The sequence below is a fragment of the Pongo pygmaeus genome, chromosome 2 (genome assembly GCF_028885625.2).
Source record: "Pongo pygmaeus isolate AG05252 chromosome 2, NHGRI_mPonPyg2-v2.0_pri, whole genome shotgun sequence".
Taxonomy (NCBI): Eukaryota; Metazoa; Chordata; class Mammalia; order Primates; family Hominidae; genus Pongo; species Pongo pygmaeus.
In genome coordinates, this window is record NC_085930.1 from 193,036,054 (window position 1) to 193,061,166 (window position 25,113).

The 25,113-nt window shown below is 46.3% G+C and overlaps 1 protein-coding gene across 4 annotated transcripts in view; it reads right to left on the reverse strand.

The window, feature by feature from the left end:
- Positions 1-423: 423 nt before the first annotated feature.
- PARL (presenilin associated rhomboid like) overlaps positions 424-25,113 on the reverse strand; it is a 60,893-nt gene continuing 36,203 nt past the window's right edge. Inside the window, exons 5-10 of one of the 4 annotated variants that reach the window (XM_054479998.1) lie at positions 14,934-15,029; positions 12,992-13,141; positions 11,267-11,337; positions 4,803-4,904; positions 4,571-4,668; positions 424-743 (exon numbers count right to left, since the gene is read on the reverse strand). In XM_054479998.1, the coding sequence (XP_054335973.1) occupies positions 632-743; positions 4,571-4,668; positions 4,803-4,904; positions 11,267-11,337; positions 12,992-13,141; positions 14,934-15,029 (629 nt within the window). In that variant the 3' untranslated portion in view covers positions 424-631. Of the gene's footprint in view, positions 744-3,625; positions 4,207-4,570; positions 4,669-4,802; positions 4,905-11,266; positions 11,338-12,991; positions 13,142-14,933; positions 15,030-25,113 lie in introns of those variants that run through there. The other 3 variants (XM_054479997.1, XM_063662478.1, XM_063662477.1) reach the window with 3 other exon arrangements.

A 25,113-nucleotide genomic window follows, 5' to 3' on the forward strand; every position in this document is an offset into this window, starting at 1 on the left:
CGGCTCAGATTCAAGTCTGAATTTACCCAAATCACTTCTTTCTACCTCTTAATTTATCTACAAATTGAACCTAGAAAGCAAAACCTGAAAATAGCTTTTTGTATATGCCACTCACTGCCAGAAAACACTACCTTTCCTGGGAAAATTGAGAAAATACTGCAGCTGTTATTTCAGATCATGCCAGAGAGGGGATACTCTTGACTTTTATGTGCAGCCAACCCAGGGAAGGGGTAGGTAAGGAAGAGTGAAGGCTAAGCAAAGGTGCTGGAGGGTCCAAAGACAGGCAACCAGCGCCTTCATGTTCTGATCAGGCCTTTCAGCGTGCACTCTCCCCAGGTCCTGGCTCAAATGATGTCAATCCAACAACCAAAGCAAAATGCCAGAGCCGTGTCAGCCCCTTAAAGAGAGAACACACACATCTGCTTACAAACTAGATAGAAACCTTTATTTCACAACTTTATCATCATTCACATTCTAAAAAGACACGGACTGGGGGACACAGCTGAAAACACTGGGAGGCCAGATGCCAGCATCTTCCAGACGGGAGCACAGCCATGGTCACTCTAGCCGATGTCTCCTGGGGCTCTCAGGCGGCACGGACCAGATGCACCACTACTGTCCAATCCCAGTTTTACTTAGAGCCACCTCCTTTTTTGGGGCCATTAGTCCTTATTTCATGCCAGATTTTCACTAGAGGCTCCCTGTTCTTCCAAATCAGTTCATGACCATAAGTAACATACCATCTGGAGAAAAACAAACAAACCAGGTCCGACATTCAAACAGTGTGACATACAAATGGTAAGCAGCATGGCGACACATCACAAGTTGACATTTTTAAAATCGAATGCCACTCACTATGTAGCCTATTAACACTGACTCACATCGAGAAATGATTTAGCTTTCATATTACAATATGTAAAAGGTAGAAGCAGGATGGGACGATGGCTGAGTGCTCTGCAGTGTGTAAGTACTTCACATATACTACTTTTGATTCACCACTATCTGCAAGTTAAGTATCAGTTTTCCCATCGCAGACATGAAGCAACCAGGTCTGAAAGAAAGTAGTTTGTCCAAGGTGCTAATAGTTTCTAAGTGGTCAATCGAAGCTCACTCGCAGGTCAGACCGACTCGATGTTCTGAAGTGTCAGAATTAGCACTGACTCAGGATGGCTATCCCAGCTTACATGCCTCCCGTCATCTTCCTCCTAACTATACGAAGGGTGGCCTGCTCATCCAAACTCTGCCCCGCTTTAAGATATAGTTCCCATCCCCACTCTCCTGTTCACACAGCCTAACTGCGGCCTGAAGCAATGAGCCTGGGAGGCTGACACACAGAGAGGTTTAGTAACTTCGCCTGCTCAGGTTCCACAACTAGGAATCAGCAGACTGAGACTAGAACCCGAGTCTGCTGCTGAAGCCTGTGCTGCAAGCACTGGACTTTTCTGCAGCGTGTAGGGAACATCTCCTGTGAGCTGAGGAGCACACTAAGCTCTGGGAAGAGCCTGCCTTGGAGAAGCTCCTGAGGGCACTGGGGGTCTAGAAAGGCTTCCTGGAGGACGTGGGGTGGATTTCCAATGGCAGTTAGTGAGAGCTTCCTATTGTACCCTTTATTTTTGCTCTGGCTTCCCCAAACAGATTTCACGTTCCCTGAGGCTGAGACCAGATTTTGTTATCTTGCGTCGAGCTCCCAGACACCTGACTGAAAAAATTTTATTTGACTTGGAGTGGATCAGAAGAGCTGTTTAATGTTTTAATATTTTTAAAATGTTCTGAATGTGTATGTTTAATTATAAAGGGCTTGATTTGTACCTGAATCTTAATATTCACTAAATATAGTTAAAATCTGATTATACACATTAATTAATAGGCATGTAATAAAAATTCTCTGTGCTTAGTCTCTGGTGAATTTAGAACGAGAGAAAAAGGAGCACCCTAATATTCAAATGCAACTGTAAAAATTCTCCCCAAAAAAATCACTTTGTCAGGAACTCTTCATTAATAAAGTGTTTTCCCAAGTCTTTTTTGTTGTTGTTAGACAGAGTCTCGCTCTGTTGCCCAGGCTGGAGTGCAGTGGCGTGATCTCAGCTCACTGTAACCTCCGCCTCCTGGGTTCAAGCAATTCTCCTGCCTCAGCCTCCGAGTAGCTGGGATTACAGGCAAGCACCACCATGCCCGGCTAATTTTTGTATTTTTAGTAGAGACGAGGTTTCACCATGTTGGTCAGGCTGGTCTCAAACTCCTGACCTCAAGTGATCTACTTGCCTCAGCCTCCCAAAGTGCTGGGATTACAGGCGTGAGCCACTGCGCCCGGCCACCCCAATCTTTTTAACCTACTTATTTCAAGCAAAGAGTCAAATACTTTAATTTCACAGGTATACTGTCTGATTATACTCATAAATCCAAAAGAATTTTTCATTTGGCTAAACTAAAATTGGGAAATGCAAGACGACTGATTTCTAGGGCACTCTTTTCTGCAGCGGCAGCGCAAGCCAGCCCTCCTCTGAAACTCAGCTCTGCAATTCTTACTTGTGTGACCTGGATAAGTTACTTTCTTTAAGCAGTTTCTTCTTCTGTAAAATAAAATACCTCACAGGATTTTAAGAGAATTAAATCCTTAGCTTAGGTACACAGCAAATATTCAGCATATTAATATGTTAGCTATTATTATTGCATCAGTACAATGTGAATACTGTAAGGTTTGGTCAGAGGCAAAGTCAGGGAAATGTATAAGTGGATACTAATGGAGTCTTTACCACCAACAAAATCAGGGCACTTTAATGAAAAAAAAATAAAATAAATACAAGATTTTAGGTTTCTAAATCTAGATTAAAGCTTTTAGAAAAGATGAATTCTGGACATGCCTGAGATCTAGTAGATGAAAAGGAGTTTAAATTAGAAACAGTAAAGAGAAAGGATTCCTCCGCCTTTCTGGCCCTGGACTTTAAAATGCATTTGATCCAATTATCTTCAGAATGGAAAAAGGCCACCTAGTTATAGTTCAGATGAATACAAATCTACTGGGGAGAAGAGACTTGAAGTATACATAGAAGATAAATTTAGAGCTCACAAAACAGAACCCCTTCATGTTTCTCATACTGGAATATCAGGTCAGTTTCTACTATTTATACTGCACTGCTGTTAGAGCTAGACCTTGCATATACTACATACTACTCCTCTTTAATCACTTAAAATTATAAATGGCATAATGGCATTTAGTTCTGCCACCTACTGGGAAAAACTGCTTCACTTAGAATAGATTTTTCTTTTTTTTTTGAGACGGAGTCTCACTTTGTCACCCAGGCTGGAGTGCAGTGGCGCGATCTCGGCTTACTGCAAGCTCTGCCTTCTGGGTTCACACCATTCTCCTGCCTCAGCCTCCCGAGTAGCTGGGACTACAGGCGCCCGCCACCACGCCTGGCTAAATTTTTTGTATTTTTAGTAGAGACGGGGTTTCACCGTGTTAGCCAGGATGGTCTCGATCTCGTGACCTCGTGATCCGCCCACCTTGGCCTCCCAAAGTGCTGGGATTACAGGCGTGAGCCACTGCACCTGGCCAGAATAGATTTTTCTTCTTAATAAAAAAAAATTAAGTTTTCCATTGTCGCGGAACAAAATAAAAACCAAGTAAGGGCAAAAGGCAACATTTATGTAAGAAAAGACAGGCCCCAAGGGGATCCAGCTCAACAGACTCATGCTGAAGGGTCTCCCACAGTCACATGGACGTCAAGAGTCCTGACGGTGTTTCCGTGATAGAGTTGCTACTAACTACTAGTCTAGGCAAAACCCCATTGTCTGAAGCACACGTGGAAAGTCTTGTCTTGTAGCCACAATGCCATTTGCTGTGACCCAAGGAAGCAGTTTAGCAACCAATTCCATATGGTGTGGTGGGGGTGGAAAGGGCTTACAGAGGTGGGTTTACAGCTCTGCTCTGCTATTGAAGAGCTGTTTGGCCTGGGGAAGATGATGTCTGAGCCTCAGTTTCCCATCAGTAAAATGGGAGTAGTAATAGTATAACATAAGGGAACTAGCTTGGTGCCTGCATACAGCAGGTACTAAGTGGTCCACATTGGTTCGCAGTCACCGGCCTCTACTCCAGTCATACAGAGTAATGGCTCCGCCAACTCAGCATGTCTGCGTAGCACTGGTGAGACAGAGGTCGGGGTAGCAGGGTGGGACACCAGGCAGGGGAGAGGAGGGCAGGAAAGTCTGAAGGGGAAAAAGGAGATGTCAGCACAGACTGGGGGCCAGGCTGCAGTCTTCTAAGAGGGGGCTGGGAATAACAGGCCAGGAGGTGGGGCAACTTAAGGTTAAGCATAGGGTAAAGGCACAGACTGTCTCTACAATAAGCCAGGTAGGCTGGGTAAGCCCAAAGCAAGCCATGTTGAGGTTTCCTCACCCTCCCAAGCCCACCTGCTTCTGCTTCCGTTGCATAGTTCAATGTCTCTGCTGTGGGGATGGGGGGTAGGGGTGAGGCGGGGGTAGGGGTGAGGCGGGGGTAGGGGTGAGGCTGGGGTAGGAGGAGGGCATGACCCAAGGAAGCAGTTTAGCAATCAATTACACTCAAACTTACATTCCAAAAAGAGCTCCCCCAAGATGTGCCGCATGATCAAAGAATTTCCATCCCAGGATCATTCCTGCTGTATCCATGGCGATAATGGCTTTCAGGGCCTGAAAGGCAGCAAGAAACAAGCGGCACAACTGTGATTCCTCCAGCACTGACATTTCTAACTTAAGGGCAAGAACCCACTCAACATAAAAACATCACCACTATCCCCAGAACTGCACTTCATCAAAATACTTACATTCCCTGCTGTGAACGTGAACATCGGAAGGAAAATAATGGCAAGCCTCCCTTCTGGGATCTTAGTGCAGACAGCTGCGAGGACTGTCATGATGGCGCCAGACTGCAAAGTAACACAGCAGGGAGAATGGGAAACTCAATATGCAACTGCTTAGTGGCTACAAGGTCTAAAGAGCAGCACATTTTCTAGAAAGTTTATATGCTGCACATTTCTAGGTGAGCACAAAGCTTAAAAGCTTTCAGTTACTTATATCCCCAATAACAGGTGAAGGAACTAAATGTCCTTCACACAGTAATCACTTGGAAAGACTGAATTTTTACTACGGGGCAGTAAGATGTATGTTCTTCATGAACCGCAAGGACAGCGCTAAGCGTGTCATGCGCATCTTTCACCTAAGGCCTAGGAAAGAACTGTTCACATTTCTCTGACAAAGCTCCAACCAGAGGGAGTGAGCACGAATATGCCCAAAGAAACCCGCATGCATGAAGCATGTTTCATCTTAAAAAATTCATGTGAAATCTTTATTCATCTTCATAAAGAAACAAAACATTGCCCAGCGTGGTGGCTCACACCTGTAATTCCAGCACATTGTGAGGCATGAGGATCCCTTGAGCCCAGGAGGTCAAGGTTACAGTGAGCTATGATTGCACCACTGCACTCCTGCCTGGGCAACAGAGTGAGACCCTGTCTCAAAAATAATAAAGGAATAAACGGATACACAGAACATGGATGAGTCTCAAAGTAATTATACACAGTAAATGAGGCCAGGACAACAAAAAGTAGCATATGCTGTATGGTTCCATTTGCAAACTAATTTTATCTTTACTGGAAGTAGACAAGTTGTCACCGGGGTACAGGAGGGGCAGGAAGGAGTGACCACTAGGAAGCTTTTGGGATGAGTATGTTCATGATCTTGAGTGCGGTGATGGTTTCATTGGTGTCTACACGTCAAAGCTTACCAAAGTTTAAATATGTGCACTTTTTTGCATGTTAACTAGTAAACCTGAGTTGCCTGCTTTTTAAAAAGACTACATGGGGCTGGGTGCAGTGGCTCACGCCTATAATCCCAGTACTTTTGGAGGCTGAGGCAGGCGGATCACCTAAGGTCAGGAGTTTGAGACCAGCCTGACAAACATGGTAAAACCCCGTCTCTACTAAAAATACAAAAAAAAAAAAAAAATTAGCTGGGCGTGGTGGTGGGTGCTTATAATCCCAGCTACTTAGGACACTAAGGCCCGAGAATTGCTTGAACCCGGGAGGCAGAGGTTGCAGTGAGCCGAGACTGTCCCACTGCACTCCAGCCTGGGTAAAAGAGCGAGACTCTGTCTCAAAACAAAACAAAACAAACAAACAAAAAGACTTTATGGGAGTCCTCTGTACTATTTCCTGCAACTTTCCATAAGTTTTTAATTATTTATGAATGAGATTAAAAAAAAAAAGACATCTAAGAGCAAAATAACTTTCAAAAGAAGCCCCTATCATTAAAAAGAAAGGTTCCTACCTTTTCATATTAAAAGGGTTGTTTCTGGAAAACAGCATCTACCTCTCTTAATCAATGTTTTCTTAATGTCTTCTATGTGACGGGTTGCTTCAGAATACAAGATTATCTTACATTTAGGGAATTACTAAAACTTTAAAGAAAATTATTATGAGTCCCAGAGATCTCAGATGTCCCCAGTCCCTCATATAACTGCCAAGTGGCCTCAACAGGGAAACAAGCTCAGGTTGCATTCTTAAAAGTCAGGGTAATTGCAAGATGGAAGGACAGCATGAACACTCCTCAAAAGGAGAACCCAAGAAGACCTGAATTTTGACCAAGCTGGCTTCTGTGCAAGAGACTATAATTGTAGCCGGGCATGGTGGCTCACGCCTGTAATCCCAGCACTTTGAGAGGCTGAGGCGGGCGGATCACCTGAGGTCGGGAGTTCGAGACCAGCCTGACCAACATGAGGAAACCCAGTCTCTGCTAAAAATACAAAATTAGCTGGGTGTGTTGCATGCCTGTAATCCCAGCTACTTGGGAGGTTGAGGCAGGAGAATCGCTTGAACCCGGGAGGCAGAGGTTGTAGTGAGCCGAGATCGTGCCTTTGCACTCCAGCCTGGGCAACAAGAACGAAACTCCATCTCAAAAAATTCTATGAAGTTCTTCTAAACTACTATTCCATAGATGATGATTATTCATCTGTTAAAAAAAAATTTTCATTATCTGTACAATTCCATGCAACGCTGGTTTTTTTGTGACTATAACTTATTGTAATTATTACATACGCAGTTCCATCATCCTTCTAGAATTTTCTCAATGTGGCTTTTATATAAATTTAAATATTTATATGTCTGAATAAATCACAACTTGTTTTTTGACAAATATTTGGGCTTACTCCCATGCAGAGAGACTTTTTTCACTTTTTCGAGTCAGAAAGAAGTTAAGAATTTAATGAAAATGAACCCTTCTCTTCTCAGAAAACGCTCACACTCATACACAGTTTAAGTACAGTGAGTCATGAACCCTGATCCAACAGACCTAAGAGGTGTGGGTCCATGGGAAGAGGTGAAGGTCTTTTATTCTCCATCAATATTTTTATGTACTGGTTATATACCTGTAATCAATATGCACATCTGATTTTTTTTACTTATTTCATAAACATATATATATTTTTTGAGACAGAGTCTCGCTGTTGCTCAAACTGGAGTGTGGTGGCACGATCTCACTGCAACCTCCGCCTCCCAGGTTCAAGTTAATTCTCACACCTCAGCCTGCCGAGTAGCTGGGACTACAGGTACACACCACCATGCCCGGCTAATTTTTATATTTTTAATAGAGATGGGGTTTCACCATGTTGGCCAGGCTGGTTTCGAACTCCTGGCCTCAAGTGATCCACCCACCTCAGCCTCCCAAAGTGCTGGGATTACAGTTGTGAGCCACTGCACCTGGGCTCATAAACATTTTTCTGTATCTATATAATCTTCAAATCTATCATACTTATGTTTTTTAACTTTTTGGTATTATAATTTAAGTGAATCTGCTCCCTCTGCTTACAAAAGCTAAGTAGAGCTAAAGACCCTGGGTGTTACATATGAAACAAATGTAAGAGGACTCTGAAAGGAAAAGAGAGGAAAGCAGACCAGCTAGGAAGCCTGAGATTCAATGAATGTTGTGGTGGTGAGTTCCCTGGGCTTTCTTTTGGCCTCATACCAATCATCCCTCAACATGTTCTCTCTAGTCAAGGACCAAAAATGATAGCCTAGCAAAACAGAGACCTTTTAGACAATATTTAGAGAAATGGGTGCCCAGCAAAGGCTGAGGAGAGCCTAGACTTCCACCCTTGCCACACTGTAATGAGGCATCCCAATATGCCCAACAGGCGGTGTCAGTGGAAAGAAGCACCCTTGCTCCTCCCTCACCACAGCGACACTAGCAGAGGCACACTAGGCAGCCTGCACGCCCTGAGCTCCCATCCCTGCCCTGCAGTGACAAGAGCCACTATCCCTCAGAAGGCAAAGGCAGCTGAGTGAGGAACCTGGACATCTACTCCTACCCAGCAGTAATGAGTCACGGCACCCCCTTCTCCTCATCAGAACAGTGTCAGAGGAAGTCTACTGAAACAGTAGATTTCAATAAGATCCAAAGTCTCATCATACCCAAAATGGTCAGGCTTCAACTGAAAAATCACTTATCATATGAAGAACCAGAAAAATCTCAACTTGAATAAGAAAAGACAATTGGCCGGGTGCAGTGGCTCACACCAGTAATCCCAACACTTTGGGAGGCCCAGGTGGGAGGATCACTTGAGCCCAGGAGTTTGAGACCAGCCTTGGCAAGATAGGGAGACCCTGTCTCTAAAGAAAAGTTTAAAAATTATCCAGGATAGTACCAATATAGTAATTTACAAACATATTTTAACAGTCCCATTCAACATTTTTCTTTTTTTTTTGAGATGGGGTCTCGCTATGTTGTCCAGGTTGGAGCACAGTGGCATGCTCATGGCTCACAGCAGCCGCAACCTCCTGGGCTCAGGCATTCCTTCCACCCTCCCACCTCTCCTGAGTAGGCAGGATTACAGGTGCATGCCACCATGCCTGGCTTAATTTTGAAATTTTTTGTAGAGATGGGGTCTCACTATGTTGCCCAGGCTGGTCTCAAACCTCCTGGGCTCAAGTGATCTTCCTGCCTTGGCTCCCAAAATGTTGGGCCTACAGGCATGAGCCACTGTGCCTGGCTGTCCCCTGCATCTTATAACATCTCACTAAACCAAGAGGACTAACGCTTTACATTTTGTAACAACACAACTTTGCTAATGGTGTTTTTTTTTTCCAGATCTCTCATTAAAAATGCCATTATACCTGGTGATTTAATTTCCTTGAATCTTAATCACAGATTCATTAAGATATTTGGGGATAATTTTATCCTACCATGGCTCTATAGGATTTTGATGACTGAACAGGAACTACCACGTCCACATTTCTTACTATGTGCTTCTTACTGTACTAAGCACTCTAAATGTACGTGCTTTGCACCTCAGAAATAGATGGTGTTATCCCTATTTTATATAGGGAAACTGAAGTTCAGAGAAGTTCAGTAATATGTCCTAGAAATCACACGTAAGTAGCAGAACCAGGATACACCCCCACTCTAACTCCCAATACCTTACTGCCATACTTCATTAATTTTGCACTTCAGTTTATTATCTATAAGATGAGGACAACAGCTGTCCAAGAGCACATCAAAATGCCCTTGCAGGTCCTTTCAGCTAATTAGAAAGGTCCCTTCACTCTTAGAGCCCCCAAAGTCCTCTAGAGAATCCTCATTCCTTTCAGCGTGTATTTGATGTGTGTAGGTTTTCTCCCCAGCTAAATTCGAATTCTGAGTCTCTGACTGATCCTAGTGGTCTTCACTGCCTTCATATATTACGTGCTTAACTGTTGAATGAGGTAGAGAATATGATTCAAAATATATAAATTATACCAGAGCGAAATTTTATAAAGAAAATAAACATTCCACGAAGGAAAAAAAGGGGGCTTAAGAAAGCATGTAGTCACAGGACAGAATACAGGCCTCACTAGGAAAATTAAGTGTAAACAAATTTGGGGAACACACAAATTAGGGAATGGTTATTTTACATAAGAATTCTTTTCAAAATTGAACCTTTTTAGAGTTCCTTTAAATAGGAAATTCCCTATTTGAATGCATTTGAATGAATTAGTATTTAAATATGTACAAACTGAATGTGTAAGGAAATATTACATAAAGATTTCCATGTGCCCAGAAATCTGCCATTAAACTCAAAAGACACTTAAAAAATTTTTTTTTTCTTTGAGACAGGGTCTTGTTCTGCCACCCAGGCTGGAGTGCAGTGGTGCAATCTCAGCTCACTGCAACCTCTACCCGCTGGGTTCAAGTAATTCTCCTGCCTCAGCCTCCCGAGTAGCTGGGATTACAAGCGTGCACAACCACACCTGGCTAATCATTGTATTTTTAGTAGGGACGGGGTTTCACCATGTTGACCAGGCTGGTCTTGAACTCCTGACCTCAACTGAGCTGCCCACCTCAGCCTCCCAAAATGCTGGCATTACAGGTGTGAGCCACTGCACGCAGCCTCAAAACACACTTAAAAAAAATTTTTTTTTTTGAGACAGGGTCTTGCTATGTCACCCAGGCTGGAGTGCAGTGGTACAATCACAGCTCACCGCAGCCTCAACCTCCTGGCTCAAGCTATCCTCCTTCCTCAGCCTCCCAAGTAGCTGAGACTACAGGCATGAGCCACGACCCCCAGTTAATTTTTTAAATTTTTTTGTACAGATAGATCTTGGTATGTTACCCAGGCTGGTTTCGAATTCTTGGGCTCATCCTCTCGCCTTGGCCTCCCAAAGTGCTGGGATTACAGGTGTAAACCACTGCATCCAGCCTAAGAAAAATTTTTTTAAGCATCCAGAATATAAGAGCTCTGAGGGCAGGAGCCTCTTTTGTTGTTGTTGTTGTTGTTCCCAACTTTCTAAAACTAACACAAATAGTCGTGATCATCTTGCTCACTGGCTGTATCCCCCAGGCTCTAGCATAGCACCTAGTAGGCACTCCAATATTGACTAAATAGGAGGATAAAGTACCAGATTCAAATCTGTAGTTAGAATCTTCCAATACTGGATTAGGCTCTCTGGTTTATGAGGATTGCACACTTACTGTTCTGAGATATACTCTGCTCTGGTAAACATAGATATATGACCAATGGTTAAAAGCTACAGCCGGACATTTACAAAGCTTTACAAATGTATAAATTTTAAATTAGTCAACTGAAAATTAGTCAACTGTATTGTTTCAATGTTAATTTCTTGGTTTCGATGTTAGTTAACAGTAGGGTGAAGGGTATATGAGAACCTCTTATCAATTTTACAACATTCTTCTGAGTCTAAACTTATTTCAAAGTAAATTTAAAAATTAAATTAAAAAAATTTAAAATAGAAATACTTACTGCACCAAGTGATGGTCCATATCTTCCTGTGGCAACTTTACCCACGTAACTGACAAAATTGGAAATAACACCTGAAAAACAAGTCACATTACGATAATTTAAGTGAGGTATAAAAATGGTTTACTTTTTTTTTTCTTTTCTTTTTTTTTTTTTTGAGACAGAGTTTCACTCTTTCGCCCCGGCTGCTGAAGTGCAGTGGTACAATTTAGGCTCACTGCAACCTCTGCCTACCGAGTTCAAGTTATTCTCGTCCCCCAGCCTCCTGAGTAGCTGGGATTACAGGCGTGTGGCACCACATCCAGCCATGAAAATGGTTTTCATTTCTGATTTCTACACAGATAAACAGTGTCGAGTTTCAATCTGGATCACTGTGAGGGTACAGGCATGAATACTTCTCCTATCATTTCAGCGACTTTACAGGGGATGAAAAGTCTGACCTGCTGCAGGATCTGCTGAGAGACAGAGTCATTCACTTTACTTCTTAGTTACCATTTTCCTCAACTATAACATGAAGACTCATTCCCAAGAGTATATTCTCTGGGCTGTACTCCAGACACACGAAATCAGAATATCTGGGGTGAGACAACAGACTGGATGATCCCGTAAGTCTCTTTGGCTTCAGTGCCATTTGAGTCAATGTGGCTCATTTTTTAAAACCTCCTATGGAGCAGGAATTAATGTATCTGAAACAGACCCTCTGTAACTAGAACATAACTAGCGCTTGGGAAAGAACTATACACTTATCTTACAAGCCAAAGACAATGCTCAGCTTCTTTTTTTGAAGGACTAGATACACATAAGTATTCGATGAACACAAATTAAGCATCTACTCTGGGCCTTGTGGCAGATGCTTTTATTTAGTCCTTTCTTTAACCCCTTGTCGTGAGGAGGTGAGTATCATGAGGTTTAGTCATTGTTGCAACATCACTCAGCTGGTAGTAGAAATAGGATCTGAACCTGGGTCTATCTCCAAGCTCAGTGTTTTTCACTACAGCACAGCACAACTGCCAGATATACTGTTTCTAAATGTAGAGATTTTAGAAATTAATTTTTATATTGTATTAAGTAAGTACATTTTACAAACAGAGAGGTAAGTAAAATTTGACCAATTGTCACGTTAGCAGCATCTAGGGACCTGGATTCATGCATGAGAATTTCCTAACTGAAATAAGAAACGATACCATCTTCAAGACCATGGCTAGGAAGTGGCTCCGTGCTACATTCTTGCAAAGAAGATAGAACAAACTCATTCTTGACAATCATATTGTACAGCTCTGATTTAAAGCTTTCTGTGAACTGAACACACTGGGGGAAATGAGCTTGCTTAAGGTTATTTAACAAAGACCCAGGAGATTGAGGCAGCCGGGAAGTCTGGGAACCACTATCTATAAAATGGCGGGCCTAAACCAAAGAAATCAAGGCCCAATGAGATTACAAAAATGATGTCCTTAAATTCTACACTAACCCTTACTTAACTCCTGTTTATCCTAATTTAAAATTAAACATACCCACATAATTCATATGTAAGAGGAAATCAGCAAAATGAGCAGAAAAGGCAACATCTCCACCAATCTGTGGCTCCCTTCTCTACATACACTGTGAGAAACAAATGTGTTCTGGGCACTCACTACGTGTAGAATATGGCAGTAACCATTCCCTTTGTCCGTTTTGCAGATAGCTTAGAGTGCTTATACTCTCAAAGGCCCCGAGATTAAAGCATATTACCTGCAGATAGGTACACTGCCATGAACTGCTCTTGACCCAGAATGTTCACTATGCTGGAAGAGAAGCTCCACAAAACATACATATTTGCTGCCATGTGAAATAAGGAGAAATGACTGAATGTTGACAGCAACATTGGAGAACAAAGGACCTCTACAAGAGAAAGAGAAACATAGTCTGGTAATCATGGAACACATAGTCAATAAAAATTCTCTATTTTAAACTTTTAAAATTAGGCCGGACGCAGTGCCTCACGCCTGTAATCCCAGCACTTTGGGAGGCCAAGGCAGGCGGATCACTAAGTTGGGAGTTCAAGACCAGCCTGGCCAACATAGTCAAACCCCATCTCTATTAAAAATATAAAAATTAGCCAGGCGTGGTGGCGCACATCTGTAATTCCTGCTACTCGGGAGGCTGAGGCGGGAGAATCACTTGGACCCAGGAGGTGGAGGTTGCAGTGAGCCAAGATTGAGCCACTGCACTCCAGCCTGGGCCATAGAACGAGACTCTATCTTAAAAAAAAAAAAAAAAAAAAAAAAATGTATGAAACAAATTAAACATGGAAAACAAAAACAGCTATTTTTAAGACTTTTTTTTTTTTTTTTTTTTTTTTTGGAGAGAGAGTCTTGCTCTGTCGCCCCAGGCTGGAGTGCAGTGGAACGATCTTGGCTCACTGCAGCCTCAACTTCCTGGGCTCAAGTGATCCTCCCACCTCAGCCTCCTGAGTAGCTGGGACCACAGGTACATACCCCATGTCCAACTAATTTTTGTATTTTTAGTAGAGATGGGGTTTCACCATGTTTCCCAGGCTGGTCTCAAACTCCTGAGCTCAAGCAGTTCACCTGCCTCAGCCTCCCCAAGTGCTGGGATTATAGATGTGAGTCACTGTGCCCAGCTTAAGACATCATTTTTAAAAGTGACAAAAAGCTGTCTTAATAAATCTCTTTTCTACTTAGTAAGCAACCAATAAAAACTCTCAGTTCAATGAAAGCAACTTGTCCTTATGGAAAAAGTTGATTAGAAAAAAATAAGCAGTCTGGGCAACATGGCGAGACCTCATCTGCACTAAAAACAAAAAAAATTAGCTGGGCATGGTGGCATGCACCTGTAGTCCCAGCTCCTGGGGGCTGAGGTGGGAGGATCACTTGAGCCTGAGAAGCAGAGGTTGCAGTGAGCCAAGATCGTATCACTGCACTCTAGCCTGGGCAACAGAGCAAGACACTGTCTCAAAAAAAATAAAATAAAATAAAAAATAAAAAGTAAATTGGCCGGGCACAGTGGCTCATGCCTGTAATCCCAGCACTTTGGGAGGCTGAGGCGGGCGGATCACGAGGTCAGGAGATCCAGACCATCCTGGCTAACATGGTGAAACCCCGTCTCTACTAAAAATACAAAAAAATTAGCCAGGCGTGGTGGCGGACACCTGTAGTCCCAGCTACTCAGGAGGCTGAGGCAGGAGAATGGCATGAACTCGGGAGGTGGAGCTTGCAGTGAGCTGAGATTGCACCACTGCACTCCAGCTGAGCCAGGCAGATCACCTGAGGTCAGGTGTTCAAGAACAGCCTATCCAACATGGTGAAACCCTGTCTCTATTAAAAATACAAAAACTAGCTGGGTGTGGTGGCAGGCACCTGTAATCCCAGCTACTAGGGAGGCTGAGGCAGGAAAATCACTTGAACCTGGGAGGTGCAGCTTGCAGTGAGCCACAATTGCACCACTGCACTCCAGCCTGGGCAACAGAGCAAGACTCCGTCTCAACAAAGAAAAAGAAAAAGAGAGGTGAGGTCCCTGTCCTCAGTGAAGGAGCTTACAACCTATCCTCTGCAGCTGTAGGCTGTAGCTATTGATAGGTAACTCGTCTTTTTTTACAGCACTTCCATTAACTAAAGCATATTTCTTTCATATTATTTCTACCTTAAAATAAATTCACACGAGTTAGACTTACTTGAGGCTGGATTCGATGTGAAATATCTGATCATTGTCCGCTGCAGAGAAGGTACTCTCCATAAACAGAATACAAGGACATTTGCAGCTATAATACCTACAAAATAAATATTTATAATTTAGGGAGGTTAAAAATGAAAGCAAGAAAGTCTGATCTACATTACCCCCTTGTAAGATTCTTCCACAATTACGTAAGAGTACTGTATACTTGCGGGATAGGGGGTGAGCTAAAAAAAAAGCAAGTGAAATCAATGCTTTTAAAGTACCAGCACTGCCTAGGGCTGGTAAAGTGACAGAATTCCTGGGAAATTGCAAATGCTCTGGGAGCTAACTTCCTCCTCCTAGATCCATATTTTACTTCTTCAGAACAGTTTACTTTTCTCAATTATAATCAGACCAATAATTTATTGTCTATAATCGCCAAACCAAAGACAGAAGTAATATATAGAATTAGGTTCTTTGGCCAAGAGTAGAAGAGCTAACATTACTTCTTTTTCCTCAGGGCATGGTATGCTTCTTAAACTTACTGCCGGCTTATGGAAACATATGTGAGTCATCTGTGTAGGTGAAGGTCAACATGTCTGAGAAAAATACTCATGTGATAGGAATTCAGGGATAATTTAGAAAACCTCTGCAACTGCTTCTAAAGTCTGTTTACATGTGGGAGTTGGGTGACTTTCCTTTTTCTGTAAGTGTTGATGTTGTTAGTACTACTATGAAATTGAGGTTTATTCGATAATATAATTAACTTGTTACATTTTAGATAAGAAATTAAGTTATTATTGAAAACTACAAACTTCAAAAAATATATTAATTTTATGAATTGCCACAACTCCTTCACATAGCAGGTATTCATCTACTTGTTGAATTAAAATAATTTAAACATTTGTCATTCCTCCAGTCTCTGCAGGCAACAGGCAAGTAGCACTTTCACCTTCTTCAATGCCAGTAAGGACTGATTTCAATAACATACTGGTAAGAGGATTTACTTTAGAAAATATTCTTTGTCTTGTCCCTGGCAGCTGCTACATCTCGGTGTCACCTGTGGCTTCCGCACTTGCTCATTCTGTAAGGTTCTCAGCTAGCCCCTGGCATTTCTAGTCCGTCCAGTTTTTGCTCTCCCACTTGAGAGGTGGGAAAGGAAGCTACATTTTTCACAGATCTTAAGACATTTTTCCCATTTTAATATCTGAAGTCAGGATGCATCTTATAACTGGTAGCATTTTTTCTTTCTCCATAGTACATTAAATAAAATTTTACTGCATTTTGTTGAACTGATTCCATCAGTTGTATCAGATGTCTCACTAGTGGGGACTGTGACAGCATTATACCACCTTTGGTAAATAATTACCCAGAACTCTTTTAAAGATGGTGAGAGGGACAGCATTTATGCAAAGATGAGAAAAGGGATCATACACAAGGCAATGAAGAGCGAAGAGCACTGTGTGCACCTCCCAATGTGGAGCCTGGAACCCTGGGAAGGGCAGGCGGGCAGAGCCTCCTCACAGGGACTGGAGTCTTGGGAGGTTTATCCTACAGGAAGAGAGCAGTGATTCGTGTTGCCCAGGATTCCTTAAGTTTCCTTTGGGAAAGTTAATCATCTTTACTACCCAGAGTGCACCCTTAGGACTAGGTTGTCGTACCCAGTGATTGATATCTTAGGGTAAAGAAGACCTGAGAATGGTCTGGCCATGATCATAAAGATCGGACTGCCATGATCATGATCAGTCAGGGCTTTGGTGTTTTACTCTAATTGTGGTTCAAGGCAAAGAGAGCAAGATGGTGTCCCTGATCCTGCCTACTAGGCTGAAAAATGGCAACGACTACTCTGCTTCCTCTGTCAGTTCCATGGGCAACTTTCTCAAACCACGGACACATAGCACACCCAGCTTCTGGAAACCACAGGCACCACAGCACTGTCAAGACGAGGATATGTCTCTGGATAAACTGATTACAATAAAGGAAAATACATGAAAAAAAATGAAAGATAAAGGCCGGGTGCGGTGGCTCACGCCTATAATCCCAGCAGTACTTTGGGAGGCTGAGGTGGACGGATCACCTGAGGTTGGGAGTTCGAGACCAGCCTGACCAACATGAAGAAACCTCGTCTCTACTAAAAACACAAAATTAGCTGGGCATGGTGGTGCCTGCCTGTAGTCTCTTGTTACTCAGGAGGCTGAGGCAGGAGAATCACTTGAACCCAGGAGGCGGAGGTTGTGGTGAGCCGAGATCACGCCATTGCACTCCAGCCTGGGCAACAAGAGGGAAACTCTGTCTCAAAAAAAAAAAAATGGGGGAAAGATAACCGAAGACATCAAGGTTAACAGTAGACAAAGAGTTAACACTGCTAAGTTTTCAATCCAAATGCAAGAAGCTTTTCTGATAAATTATGAGTACTGGCACTGAAACAGACTGTAGCCAAAATCCCTTACTTCATAAGCCAGTGGTCATCAAACTGCTTTCATGGGGCACCCCATTAGTAAACACCATCCATTAGTAACAGACACATCCCATATATGTATACTTTATTAACAAATTATGTACGTGAACCACTATAAATTCATCATAAGACACACTTAACAAATTTAAAAGAAATAAGAAAAGTGAAATGCACATACTTTCTTCTTTGTAAACCCTATTCTGAAGGCCAATTATGGATGAGAAAAACAGGCTCTAAAAGGTACAAGTTGTCAGAGGGCCAAATTTAGTGGCCAAGCCAGAATTCCTAATCTAGTGCTCTTTCTACTATACATCAAGACATGGGTAGCCAGGAGGATTTATTTTGACCTTGGTCACTCTAGGACTTCAGACACCACATAAAAACGGCTTCCTTGCTGGGAAACAGCATATGCTGGTCCCCAGAAGCGGATGAGCATGAGAGGATGTGTGGCAATCCTAGGCCTACTGAGGCAGTACTGCATTTTGGCTAAAAGTATGGGTGGAGGAGTCCAGCAGAAGTGACTCCATCCTACTTACATTATAACCTGGGGAAGAGGCCTAACCTCTCAGCTTGTTTCCTCTTCTGTAAAATGAGGATAATAAAATCTACCTGAAAGGGTTGAACGGGCGGGGTGTGGTGGCTCACGCCTATAATCCTAGCACTTTGGGAGGTCCAGGCAGGAGGATCCATCCCTTGAGCCTAGAAATTTGAGACCAGCCTGGGCAACGCAGTGAGACCTCCTCTTTACAAAAAAATGAACAAAATCAGCTGGGCACGGTGGCACATGCTTGGGTCCTAGCTATTTGGGAGGCTAAGGTGGGAGAGGATTGCTTGAGCCCAGGAGGTCAAGTCTGCAGTGAGCCAAAATTGCACCACTGTACTCCAGTCTGGGTAACAGAGGGAGACCCTGTCTCAAAAAAAATAAATAAATGAAAAGAAAAAAAAAGGTTTGAGTGATGATGAAATGAGAAAACATGATGAAATGTAGCAGTCACACAGCGACGAACCAACAAATGGAAAACATGGTGAAAAGAGAATGGCCTTTTCAGGTCTGAATCCTAAGTATGTCACTTAGCAGTTTTGTGGCCTGTGGCACTTTATTCCCTCATTTGTAAAATGAGGATAATACCTCCTACCTCATAAAGGTTGTAGTGAGGCTTAAATAAGATAGTACATGCACCTAGCATGCAAATGATCAAAGAATAATGGTCTCCTCCTCTCTCATTTTCCTTTGAGAAATAGAAGAGCTTAAGTTTTGTATATCTCCACTTAGGAGGGATGTCACCTGCTTCTTCGTGACTCAGTAACTCTTGGACAAGCTTGGCACTACTGATTCAGGAAGGCACTGCTGTCCTAGTGCCTACCCTCACACCTGTGTAACGCACTGGACTATGTCAGCGAAAAATAACAAAGTAAGGAGCTCTGAAAACTCTCCTTCATAAGAGCAATGAAAGAACTGGCAAAAAATGTCAGAATCAACTTTTTCAGAACTCTGGAAACTAATCAAAGGCTTATAGCAAACCAGGGTGTATTTACTTAAGAAAAACAGCTGAATCTCAAAACACCTAGCTTTGCAGCGTTTTTTGTTTGTTTATTTATTTTTTTCTTTTTTGAGACGGAGTCTCGCTGTCTCCCAGGCTGGAGTGCAGTGGCGCAATCTCCACTCACTGCAAGCTCCGCCTCCCGGGTTCACACCATTCTCCTGCCTCAGCCTCCCGAGTAGCTGGGACTACAGGCGCCTGCTACCACGCCTGGCTAATTTTTTGTATTTTTAGTAGAGACCGGGTTTCACCACGTCAGCCAGGATGGTCCCAATCTCCTGACGTCGTGATCCGCCCACGTCAGTCTCCCAAAGCTTTGCAGCATTTTAACTTGGCCTAGTTCAATCCCCCACTCTCTAGTTACAAGGTAGTCTTGAAAACCGAGGTAGCTGGTAGAATGGAGCTGGAGCTCTTTCAAAGCCTCATTCCCAAAGAATTGTCATTATTTGACCTGGCTGTTGATTCCATGCAAGATCCACTTTCAAGGCTGTCTGTTTAACCTGACTGGGAGCTCCCCAAGTACAAAACTTTTCACAGAGGGCATCTGTCAAAAACAATGACAGGTAAGTGTTTTAAGTTTGAGGCTGCCTGAGATGATGGATAACACTTGGGGGCAAATAAGAGACTAATCAAAAATCTTAAGAGGAAAAGCAGGGGAATAAGATTTCCATAGAAACTCTGAAAACCTCCAACATATTCTTGGACTCTAGAAGGCCACATGCATAGTAAGACAAAATAGACCTTAAGACAAAATTCATTGCTAGAGAAAAAGGAGGATATTATATAATGATGAAAAGGTCAATCCATCAAGAAATAACAATTAGAAACATATGTACCTAACAAAAGAATCTCAAAAATGAAGAAAAATGGACAGAACTAAAGGAATAAATAACTCAACAATAATAGCTGGAGACTTCAGAACTCTATTTACAATAATGGAGAGAATAATTAAATGATCAGCAAGGAAGCAGAAGACTTGAGCAACTCATAAAACGACTAGACCTAACAGACATCTATAGAACACACCACCCAACAGAAACAGAATATACATTCTTCTCAAGTGCACATGCAGCATATTCCAGGATATATTCAGTCACAAAACAACTCTCAATAAACTTAAACACTAAAATTATACAAAGTATGTCCTCTGATCATGTGGAAATTACAAATCAATACAGAAATAAATTCAGAAAATTCACCAGTATATGGAAATTAACAAACTCCTAAATAACCAACGGTTCAAAGAAGAAATCACGAGGGCAACTAGGAAACTCAGATGAATGAAAACAAAAATACAATATACCAAAATTTATAGGAGGCAACAAAAGTGGTGCTATGAATGCCCACATTAAAGAAAGAGATCTCAGTTCAATAATCTAACTTTTCTCCTTAAGAAAGTGTAAAGAGGTCCCCTCTCCCCTCTCCCCTCTCCCCTCTCCCTCCCCTTTCTTCGGTCTCCCTCTCCTTCTTTTTTCGGTCTCCCGCTGTTATCGAAGCTGGATTGTACTGCCATGATCTCGGCGCGCTGCAACCTCCCTGCCTCGGGCTCCTGTGACTCTCCTGCCTTGGCCTGCCGAGTGCCTGGGATTGCAGGCGCGCGCCGCCACGCCTGAATGGTTTTTGTATTTTTGGTGGAGACGGGGTTTCACCGTGTTGACCGGGCTGGTCTCCAGCTCCTGGCCTTGAGTGATCTGCCTGCCTCGGCCTCCCGAGGTGCTGGGATTGCAGACGGAGTCTCGCTAACTCAATGCTCAATGGTGCTCAGGCTGGAGTGCAGTGGTGTGATCTCGGCTCGCTGCAACCTCCACCTACCAGCCTCCTGCCTTGGCCTCTTAAAGTGCTAAGATTACAGCCTCTGCCCCGCCGCCACCCCGTCTAGGAAGTGAGGAGCATCTCTGCCCGGCCGCCCATCGTCTGGGATGTGAGGAGCCCCTCTGCCCGACCGCCCTATCTGGGAAGTGAGGAGCGCCTCTGCCCGGCCGCCCATCGTCTGGGATGTGAGGAGCGTCTCTGCCCGGCTGCCACCCCGTCTGGGAGGAAGTGAGGAGCGCCTCTGCCCGGCTGCCACCCCGTCTGGGAGGAAGTGAGGAGCGCCTCTGCCCGGCTGCCCCGTCTGGGAGATGAGGAGCACCTCTGCCCGGCCGCCCCGTCTGGGAGGTGAGGAGCGCCTCTGCCTGGCCGCCACCCCGTCTGGGAGGAAGTGAGGAGCGCCTCTGCCCGGTTGCCCCATCTGGGAAGTGAGGAGCGCCTCTGCCCGGCCGCCACCCCATATGGGAAGTAAGGAGCGCCTCTGCCTCGCCGCCACCCCGTCTGGGAAGCGAGGAGCGCCTCTGCCTGGCCACCACCCCGTCTGGGAAGCGAGGAGCGCCTCTGCCCGGCTGCCACCCCATATGGGAAGTGAGGAGCGCCTCTGCCCAGCCGCCCCTTCTGGGAGGTGAGGAGCGCCTCTGCCCAGCCGCCCCGTCTGGGAGGTGAGGAGTGCCTCTGCCCGGCCGCCCCGTCTGGGAGGTGAGGAGCGCCTCTGCCTGGCCGCCACCCCGTCTGGGAGGAAGTGAGGAGCACCTCTGCCCAGCTGCCCCATCTGGGAAGTGAGGAGCACCTCTACCCGGCTGCCACCCCATATGGGAAGTGAGGAGCGCCTCTGCCCGGCCGCCCACTCTGGGAAGTGAGGAGCGCCTCTGCCTGGCCGCCCACTCTGGGAAGTGAGGAGCGCCTCTGCCCGGCCGCCCACTCTGGGAAGTGAGGAGCGCCTCTGCCTGGCCGCCCACTCTGGGAGGTGAGGAGCGCCTCTGCCTGGCCACTCCGTCTGGGAAGGGAGGAGCGCCTCTGCCCGGCCACCCCGTCTGGGAGGTGAGGAGCGCCTCTGCCCGGCCGCCACCCCGTCTGGGAGGAAGTGAGGAGCACCTCTGCCCGGCCGCCCCGTCTGGGAGGTGAGGAGCGCCTCTGCCCAGCCGCCACCCCGTCTGGGAGGAAGTGAGGAGCACCTCTGCCCGGCCGCCCCGTCTGGGAAGTGAGGAGCGCCTCTGCCCGGCCGCCACCCCGTCTGGGAGGAAGTGAGGAGTGCCTCTGCCCGGCTGCCCCATCTGGGAAGTGAGGAGTGCCTCTGCCCGGCTGCCACCCCGTATGGGAAGTGAGGAGCGCCTCTGCCCGGCCGCCCCGTCTGGGAGGTGAGGAGTGCCTCTGCCCGGCCACCCCGTCTGGGAAGTGAGGAGCGCCTCTGCCCGGCCACCCCGTCTGGGAAGTGAGGAGCGCCTCTGCCCGGCCGCCCCGTCTGGGAGGTGAGAAGTGCCTCTGCCCGGCTGCCACCCCGTCTGGGAGGAAGTGAGGAGCACCTATGCCCGGCCGCCCCGTCTGGGAGGTGAGGAGTGCCTCTGCCTGGCCGCCACCCCGTCTGGGAGGAAGTGAGGAGCGCCTCTGCCCGGCTGCCCCATCTGGGAGGTGAGGAGTGCCTCTGCCTGGCCGCCACCCCGTCTGGGAGGAAGTGAGGAGCGCCTCTGCCCGGCTGCCCCATCTGGGAAGTGAGGAGCGCCTCTGCCCGGCCGCCACCCCATATGGGAAGTGAGGAGCGCCTCTGCCTGTCCACTCCGTCTGGGAGGTGAGGAGCGCCTCTGCCCGGCCGTCACCCCGTCTGGGAGGAAGTGAGGAGCACCTCTGCCCGGCTGCCCCGTCTGGGAGATGAGGAGCACCTCTGCCCGGCCGCCCCGTCTGGGAGGTGAGGAGCGCCTCTGCCTGGCCGCCACCCCGTCTGGGAGGAAGTGAGGAGCGCCTCTGCCCAGCTGCCCCATCTGGGAAGTGAGGAGCGCCTCTGCCCGGCCGCCACCCCATATGGGAAGTGAGGAGCGCCTCTGCCTGGCCACTCCGTCTGGGAGGTGAGGAGCGCCTCTGCCCGGCCGCCCCGTCTGGGAGGTGAGGAGTGCCTCTGCCCGGCCGCCACCCCGTCTGGGAGGAAGTGAGGAGCGCCTCTGCCCAGCTGCCCCATCTGGGAAGTGAGGAGCGCCTCTGCCCGGCCGCCACCCCATATGGGAAGTGAGGAGCGCCTCTGCCTGGCCACTCCGTCTGGGAGGTGAGGAGCGCCTCTGCCCGGCCGCCCCGTCTGGGAGGTGAGGAGTGCCTCTGCCCGGCCGCCACCCCGTCTGGGAGGAAGTGAGGAGCACCTCTGCCCGGCCGCCCCCTCTGGGAAGTGAGGAGCGCCTCTGCCTGGCCGCCACCCCGTCTGGGAGGAAGTGAGGAGCGCCTCTGCCCGGCTGCCACCAGGTCTGGGAGGAAGTGAGGAGCGCCTCTGCCCGGGCGGCCACGTCTGGGAAGTGAGGAGCGCCTCTGCCTGGCCGCCACCCCGTCTGGGAGGAAGTGAGGAGCGCCTCTGCCTGGCTGCCCCATCTGGGAAGGGAGGAGCACCTCTGCCCAGCCGCCACACCGTCTGGGAAGTGAGGAGCGCCTCTGCCTGGCCACCCCGTCTAGGAGGTGAGGAGCGCCTCTGCCCGGCCGCCCAGTCTGGGAAGTGAAGAGCGCCTCTGCCCGGCCGCCCAGTCTGGGAAGTGAGGAGCGCCTCTGCCCGGCCGCCCTGTCTGGGAGGTGAGGAGCGCCTCTGCCTGGCCGCTACCCCGTCTGGGAGGAAGTGAGGAGCATCTCTGCCCGGCCGCCCCGTCTGGGAAGTGAGGAGCGCCTCTGCCCGGCCGCCCTGTCTGGGAAGTGAGGAGCGCCTCTGCCCGGCCGCCCCCTCTGGGAAGTGAGGAGCGCCTCTGCTCGGCCGCCCCGTCTGGGAAGTGAGGAGCGCCTCTGCCCGGCCGCCCCGTCTGGGAGGTGAGGAGCGCCTCTGCCCGGCTGCCACCCGGTCTGGGAGGAAGTGAGGAGCGCCTCTGCCCGGGCGGCCACGTCTGGGAAGTGAGGAGCGCCTCTGCCCGGGCGGCCCCGTCTGGGAAGCGAGGAGCGCCTCTGCCCGGGCGGCCCCGTCTGGGAAGCGAGGAGCGCCTCTGCCCGGCCGCCCTGTCTGGGAGGTGAGGAGTGCCTCTGCCCGGCTGCCCTGTCTGGGAGGTGTACCCAACAGCTCCGAAGAGACAGCGACCATCGGGAGCGGGCCATGAGGACGATGGCGGTTTTGTTGAAAAGAAGAGGGGGGGAAGTGTGGGGAAAGGAAGGAGAGATCAGATTGTTGCTGTGTCTGTGTAGAAAGAGGTGGGCATAGGAGACTCCATTTTGTTCTGACTAGGAGAAATTCTTCTGCCTTGGGATGCTGTTGATCTATGGCCTTTCCCCCAGCCCCATGCTCTCTGAAACATATGCTGTGTCAACTCAGGGTTAAATGGATTAAGGGCGGTGCAAGATGTGCTTTGTTAAACAGATGCTTGAAGGCAGCATGCTCTTTAAGAGTCATCACCACTCCCTAATCTCAAGTACCCAGGGGCACAAACACTGCAGAAGGCCGCAGGGTCCTCTGCCTAGGAAAACCAGAGACCTTTGTTCATGTGTTTATCTCTTGACCTTCTCTCCACTATTATCCTATGACCCTCCCATATCCCCCTCTCCAAGAAACACCCAAGAATCATCAATAAATAGTTCATAAATTAAAAAAAAAAAGAAAGTGTAAAGAGAAGAGCAAACTAAAACCAAAGCAAGCAGAAGGAAAGAATGAAGAACATAGGTAAATGAATAGAAAAATAACAGAAAAATTAATAAATCCAAAAGTTGGATTTGTTTGAAATGAACAAAATTGACAAACTTTTAGCTACAGTGACAAAGAAAAAAAGACTCAAATTACGAAAGTCATCTCATACAGGTCTGAGATTTGCTAAAAAATAAAAAGAAAAATAAAAACAAATTACTAAAATCAGGACTGAAAGCAGAATGTTACTACCAACCTTACAGAAATCAGAATTACTACAAAATACAATGAACAATTATATACCAACAAATGAGAATAACTTAGATGAAATTTAAAATTCCTAGAAAGACACAAACTACTAAAATTGACTCAAAGAAATAGAAAATCTGAACAGACCAAGAATAAGTAAAGAGACTGAATTAGTAATTTAAAAAACTTACCACAAAGAAAACCCCAGAGCCAGATTAGGTGTTAGGTGCCTATGTTTCTCATTGGCTTCACTAGTATTTGAGTTTCCTACAGCTGTTGTAACACAAACTCAGTGGCTTAAAACAAAAATCTATTCTCTTCCAGTTCTGGAAGCTAGAAGTCAGAAATCAAA